At 32.9% G+C, this 7561-nt stretch overlaps 1 protein-coding gene across 1 annotated transcript; it reads right to left on the bottom strand.

Annotated features, from left to right (window-relative positions):
• Nucleotides 1-790: 790 nt before the first annotated feature.
• On the bottom strand, nucleotides 791-2600 carry LOC18422983 (BTB/POZ domain with WD40/YVTN repeat-like protein). Its single transcript, XM_006827508.4, has one exon. The coding sequence runs from the start codon at nucleotides 2312-2314 to the stop codon at nucleotides 908-910; it is 1407 nt and encodes a 468-aa protein (XP_006827571.2). The 5' UTR covers nucleotides 2315-2600; the 3' UTR covers nucleotides 791-907.
• Nucleotides 2601-7561: the final 4961 nt, after the last annotated feature.

The raw sequence follows: 7561 nt of genomic DNA, 5'->3' as shown, positions 1-7561 counted from the left end.
TATTTCAATGTTACAGACTTCATTGGCAATAGTTCCTATTAGTTGCTCCACATGTTTATTGAACATTGTAACCCTTAAAAATGAGTTTTGAGTTTGATCATCCCCAACGGTGGCTTCCACAATAAACCTATTACAAGTGAAAAATATAATGATTGAACAAATGTAAGGTATCTTTTTGTAGCTGTATTTGTACTAATTGTTAATTTTAACTGGAATTTTCATTGAAGAAATGGCATGAACTACATTTGAATGTTCCCACTATAGAAGTGGGTACAGCTTTCTAGCACTTTTTGCATTCCTCATATTGAGGATTTACCTTTTGTTGAACCAGCATGAACTGCATTTTGTTTTGTTGAGAGGGACCCAGGGGGCATATGCATCATAAAATGCATCATCAAATTGGCGGAGGACGATGACTTGAGAGTTGATTGAGAGATATCACTTTACAGAGAGATCGAGTAAATTCCAATGCATCACTGATATGCCTAGAGAGAGATTACATTCCAATGCATCACCGATTTCGGTATATGTGCAGGAAAATGCATCAGCTAATTGGCTCAGTGAGATCACTTAAGAGATGACTGAGAGAGGTCACTTAGAGAAGGAGATCATGAATCATTCAATTACAAGTAGCAAACCCATTTCCAACAGCTCTGAACCACAAGTAAATCTTTTACAACTTGAAAAGGTCCAATATAAACAATTCAAAAGAGTATGAGAGTATCAAGTAATAGAGTAAATCTTTTATAACTTGAAAAGGTCCAATATACACAATACACAAGAAGAATTATGAGAGCAACAAGTAATAGAGTAAATCTTTTATAACTTGAAAAGGTTCAATATACACAATACAAAAGAAGAATTAGTATACAAGAATGAAGTTGTACATCTTAATAACATGAACATCCTAATTCCAACCCCAATTCACAAAGTTGGTACCTGACCCTTGCCAAACCTCAATGGCCTGCTCATCTTTCCTAGCCAAAACCATCCTATTCCCACCAAAATCCAATTGTGTTATCTTACTTTGTCCCACTTTCTCTCTCCTCCCCATCACATTCTTCCTAAACACCCCCTCTTTCTCTTTACCACCCATCAAAACTTCAGACCACACCTCCACATTCTCACCCCTGCTGCAAAACACACTATTTCCATGCCCAACAATCTTAGAATTCACCCCTTCTCTCTTCCCATTTCCATTCATAACTTTACTACAACCTTCACCCAAAGAAACCCATCTCTCACTAGAACCCAATCTCCTCAAATCCATCATGTAAACCTCACCTGAAACCAACCCAACTTTGAAAAGCCCCCAAATACCATCATTCACTGTAACATCAGCAAAACAATCCTCATTTTCTTTGATCTCAGCAACCCTAGAGCCAGACCTTATATCCCATAATTTAATGGAACCCACGCAACCGAAAGGCCCGCTGTAGGAGCCAGAAGCCATTAAGAGGGCCTGGGAAGAAACCCAATTGAGCTTTGTAGCTGGAATTGCAGATCCAATCTCAACCCCCTGTTTCTCTTCGTGACCGAGGTCGATTAAAGGCCTGAAACTCTCTCTATCAAATACCTGTATCAGATTTGAGTTTTTTCGACAGGATTCGAAGCTTGCAAAGAGAAATTCAGGCGAAGCCCCAATTGCCTGCACTGTCGAGTGAATTGGGTTATCCCAATTTAGGGTTTTGATGCCCAATCCACTATTAATATCAAGGATCTTCACTCCTGAATAGTCTGAAGCTCCAGCGGCTGCAACTGAGGGAGAGAGAAAGAGCAAAGAATCAATGGCTGGAAATTCCGTTAAAAAACTGGTTTTTCGACGAAGGGTCCAATCAAAAGCTGTAATCTTGCTTCCATGGCTGACCAAAACAGACCCGTCATGGTGTGTGGCTATGGCTGAGGGAGAATCTCGGCCATTTATTGGAAGAATCAGAGTTTTCTGCAAATTCAGAGGGTAGAAAGCAGATGGGTCGGTAATTGCTGAAATGAGGAGGTGCTCTATATTGTAGAATTGGGCTTCATGGATCAGGTCTTCAGGATCTAGGACTTTTGCCCTAGAAGGAAGAGTACCAGTTCTCAACAGGGTCAGAAGGATAGAAAAAAGATCAGGGTCCCTATCAATGAAGGGAATGCTCCCTAAAGAAGAGGTGGTTAGGGTACAGAGGAGAGAATTTGGGCCAGCTAGGGTTAGGGTTTGTGGGCTTGTTTGGAAGATTTGGCCACCAACATTAAGGGTTATGATATTTGGGGTCTCTCTTTTTGGGTGGCAAAATTGGGTCTTTTGAAGGGGTGGTCCTGCAAAAGGAGGCATTAGGGCATATACCCTATAGAAGGCTTGGGGTACACTTCAGACCCACAAATATAGGATCTGGCCTGTATAAATTTGGAGAGAAAGAGGGGCCCGGCAAAGGCACAGAGAGGTGACCTGGAGGCTTGTGGTAGAGAGAGAATATATATAGAGGTTAGAATTGGGCTTCTAGAAAGTCACCCCCATATAGGTCAAAGCAATAGATGCCCTTTATTTTGAGGCTTCAATTTAGCATATTCTTGACTTGGTTTTTAACTAGTTGTAGACCATCATTCTTCATTTTGGATGATGCACATGGCAAAATAGAGGGCAGTCTTATGCCTTTTGACTTCTCTCATGAGATCGTGTACATAATAGACCACTTATATTTGGACCCGGTTTCTATGCGGCGAAACCCAAATGCGAGCTTTTTAATAAAATTAGTATTTTTTTGATAGATTTTAGGACTTAATTTTTAAAGATACGTAATCTCCAACATGGAGATCATGAATATGAAAAAAATAAATAAATTTTAAAAATTAAAAATAATAATTCTAATAATAACCATATTTGGACAGTTGGTTTCTATTGTTTTTATATCGAACACCTATTTGCATTCATATTTAAGATGGATGCTTTACACTTGATGATTTTAGGACTTAATTTTTAAAGATACGTAATCTCCAACATGGAGATCATGAATATGAAAAAAATAAATAAATTTTAAAAATTAAAAATAATAATTCTAGTAATAAACATTTGGACAATTGGTTTCTATTGTTTTTATATCGAACACCTACTTGTATTCATATTTAAGATGGATGCTTTACACTTGATGCTTTACACTTTCTTAACTGCATATGTTGAAATGCGGTCCACCATGCATGAAACAACTTTTCTCTATATTTATCTTATTATACAATGAGATCGCAATTGTTTATAATCGTGCGATGTGAAATTTGATAGCTTGAGTGTGTTACAAAGTTATAATAAATTTCTTTTGAACTTTGTGTTTGGTCAATGGAATAAATTGCGACCACCCAATTTCACATCCAAATGTCAAGATTAATTGTGACCACCTTATACAAAAGATAAATAGTCTCATTATATACTTTCCCTTGTTATTAATATTTTTTAATAGAATATATATATTTAGTTTAATCAAGACTAGAATGCTAAATTGATGTTGAGTCTCGACCCTTAAATCTATTTTCTCTATTTTATTTTATTATTCTTCCAATTTTTCCAAAATTTTGATAGAATATTTTCAATAAAATATATGTTTTTAGCTTATATTCAACCATCTAGCCATGCAACGGCACTCATCGACAAATTTGGAATCCTTGTTCAATAGTAGTAGGATGATATTTTAAATATCATGCACATATGTAGATCACGATATATGTCTTTTAAGATTGTTCTCGAAGATGAGGAGGTTGTATTTCACATTATAGAATACAAAGACAACAAGGAGCCAAAACAAATATTTTCTTGTAATTATTATTTTTATAAGATGTCTCCGAAGAGACATCCGATAAAAATAAATACCTTAGATATTGGAACTGAACTCCCAAATGAATAATGAAAAAATCAAGAGAAATTATCGCTAATATACCTATATTTTAATAAAATCGAAAAAAAAAACCTCCAATTTTTCAAAACCTCGCCTACACCATTTTTCCCAATTTTTGGCTTTTTTGGATGAAAATACCCTTCACGGTCGTCTTTTTACTGTAAAGAACATTACGGTAATTTAAATACCGTAATAAGCTGAAGGAATATTATGGTATTTAAAATACCATAATACCTTAAAGTAGTATTACGATAATTGAATTACCGTAAAAACATTACGGTAATTTAATTACCATAATAACATTACGGTAATTTAAATATCATAATATGTTTGAGTGTTACGGTAATTAAAATATTTTAATACCTTAAAGTAATATTACGGTAATTTAATTACCGTAATATTGCTCAAGCCTCATAACAAAAGATTTTCTACTCTTTTTAGTCTACTATCTATTTACTCCTTCGACAAAAATTCATGCTAGCTGTATTTTCTAAATCTCAAATTTTAAGATATAATATCTACTTAATTTTTATATGGTTCACAAAATTTTAGAACAAAAACACTCTTAAATAGGTGTTTTTGAGTGAGGGAATAGATCTATAATCGTGCTCCCATGAGAACACGGATTTTTTGAAAAGAGAGAGGGGTAACCCTGATATTAGCTTCGATTTGAAGCTTTTCAACCACTAGGAGGGTGAAAAGTCTTTACGGTAGTTTGAACTAATACGGTAATTTAATTACCGTAATGTGTGGGAAGTCTTTACGGTATTCTTATTACCATAGTACTTTGCCAGTCACTTCCACTCTCATATTGGTTGAAAAGCTTCAAATCGAAGCTAATATCAGGGCTACCCCTCTTCCTTTCAAAAAATCCATGATCTCATGGGAGCACGATGTGGATCTACTGCTTCACTCAAAAATACATATTTAAGAGTGTTTTTGTTCTAAACTTTTGAAAACCATATAAAAATTAAGTAGAGATTATATCCTAAAAATTTAAGATTGAAAAATACAGCTATCATGGATTCTTGTCGAGGGAGTAAATAGATAGTAGACTCAAGAGAGTAGAAAACCATTTGTTTTGAGGGTTGGGCAATATTACAGTAATTAAATTATCGTGACACTACTTTAAGGTATTACGATATTTTAATTATCGTAATTCTCCTTCAACTTATTAAGGTATTTAAATTACTGTAATGTTATTACAGTAATTAAATTACCGCAATATTACTTTAGGGTATTATGGTATTTTAATTACAGTAATACTCCTTCAACTTATTATGGTATTTAAATTACCGTAATGTTCTTTATGGTAAAAAGTCTACCGTGAAGGGTATTTTCATAAAAATAAAAATAAAAAACCGAAAATTAGAAAAAAGGGTGCAGGTGAGGTTTTGAAAAATTGGGGGTTTTTTTTTCGATTTTATTAAAATATAGGTATAGTAGCGATAATTTCCTAATCAAACTTAATGAAAAATCACTTGAGTTGCAAAGAATATTCCTATACAATAAGCTTACTTTGGTGGAAGAGAAATTTTTAGGTATTATCCTTGCAGAAGCACTTTATAATAGAAACATCACCAATGGGGTCTTATTTTGTATAGGACAAAAGTTTATTTAAGGGAGTGCCATAAATAATCAAATTAAGGCGCATCTACACTATTCTTTAATCTTTAAATTTTACAATTCAAGATGAAAATAAATTTTAAAACCATCATAAAGATTTCTAATATTGAAATAACATATTCCAGCACTATTTAAATGTGTATTGTGCTTTGATTGTTTAAGGCCTTCGCCTTATACGACGAACCACATATTTTTCTATATATAGTGTAAATAGTATTAGAATCACCCTTAACCTTCAAATGTATGATTGGATAACTTGAGACAAGACATCATACACATGTTAAAGAAAAAATTTCTCAAAATACATAACATACGACCAAGCACTTAAATTTATTTTTAAGTGATTTGGGACTTACTTTTAAGGACTAGGGGTCTCGTGACCCTTTGTACGAAAAGTAATACTTGATTAAACTTTCTATATATCCATGAAAACACCTTAACAAGTCTACCAGGGTATAATTCGATATTTGATGGAGATTAAATCCACTTTTACTTAACATATTTTGATGAAGAGACATCTTAAGATCTTCCCTACCCGCATGATCATGCCAAACCAGTGTTTAAAAAAACGCCGAGTCGAACAGGATTTGCCCGGTTCGACTCGGGAATCGCAATGGACGGATCGAATCGGTGAAAAAAACGGGAATCGTCCGGTTCTAGAGAGAACCGGACGATTCTGCACAGTGACTCGCCGATTTACTGTACGGAATCGGCGAGTCCCGTACGGAATTTTTTTTTTTTTTTTTTTTGTAGTCCATGATAACTTTTTTTGTAATACTTGATCAATTTTTTTGTAATCCATGATCGAATTTTTTGTTTTTTTTTTTTTTTGTAACCCATGATAAAATTTTTTGTAATCCATGATCGAATTTTTTGTTTTTTTTTTTTTTTTGGTAACCCATAATAGAATTTTTTGTAATCCATGATGGAATGTTTTGTAATCCATGATCGAAATGTTTGTTTTTTTTTTGTAATCCATGATCGAAATGTTTGTTTTTTTTTTGTGTAATTCATGATCGAATTTTTTGTAACCCATGATAGAGTTTTTTGTAATCCATGATTGAATTTTTTGTAAACCATGATCGAATTGTTTTTTTCTTTTTTTGTAATCCACGATCGAATTTTTTGTTTTTTTGTTTTTAGTTTTTTTTAGTAATCCATGATCGAATTTTATGTAATCCATGATCGAATTTTATGTAATCCATGATCGAATTTTTTGTAATCCATGATAGAATTTTTTGTAATCCATGATCGAATTTTTTGTAATCCATGATCGAAATGTTTGTATTTTTTTCTTGTAATCCATGATCGAATTTTTTGTTTTTTTTTTTGTAACCCATGATAGAATTTTTTGTAATCCATGATTGAATTTTTTGTAATCCATGATCGAATTGTTTTTTTCTTTTTTTGTAATCCACGATGGAATTTTTTTTTTTTTTTTTATGTTTTTTTTTTTTTTGTAATCCATGATCAAATTTTATGTAATCCATGATCAATTTTTTTGTAATCCATGATCGAATTTTTTGTAATCCATGATCAAATTTTTTGTAATCCATGATTGAATTTTTTGAAAATTTGTGTTTTTTTTTTTTAAATCCATGATCGAATTTTTTTTTCTAATCCATGATAGAATTTTTTGAAAATTTGTGATTTTTTTTTTTTAATCCATGATCGAATTTTTTTTGTAATCCATGATAGAATTTTTTTTAAAATTTGAGATTTTTTTTTTTTAATCCATGATCGATTTTTTTGAAAATTTGTTAATTTTTTTTTTTAATCCATATTATTCAAAGAGAAAATGAGAGAGATGATGATTATGATGCCACCCTATCCCAACCATATTATTCACATATCAAGTCCCAACAGCAACAGAGTAGGGATGAGCACGACAGTGTAGGTGAGCATGAAGGATGGACAAGCTTCGGGGATTTTGGATTAGGAACACAATAAAACACTAACACTCAGGGATTTGGGAATAGTCAGACGCCTGCTAATATCGATGATTATTTTTTAGATCAAATCAATGAATTGTTAAACGAATTCAATCAATGGCACCAGCGTGACCAAGAAGA

Source organism: Amborella trichopoda, chromosome 7 (genome assembly GCF_054954075.1).
Source record: "Amborella trichopoda isolate Santa Cruz 75 chromosome 7, AtrichopodaSantaCruz75HAP2 v2.0, whole genome shotgun sequence".
In the NCBI taxonomy this organism is placed as follows: Eukaryota; Viridiplantae; Streptophyta; class Magnoliopsida; order Amborellales; family Amborellaceae; genus Amborella; species Amborella trichopoda.
This window is presented reverse-complemented; position numbering and strand designations above follow the sequence as displayed.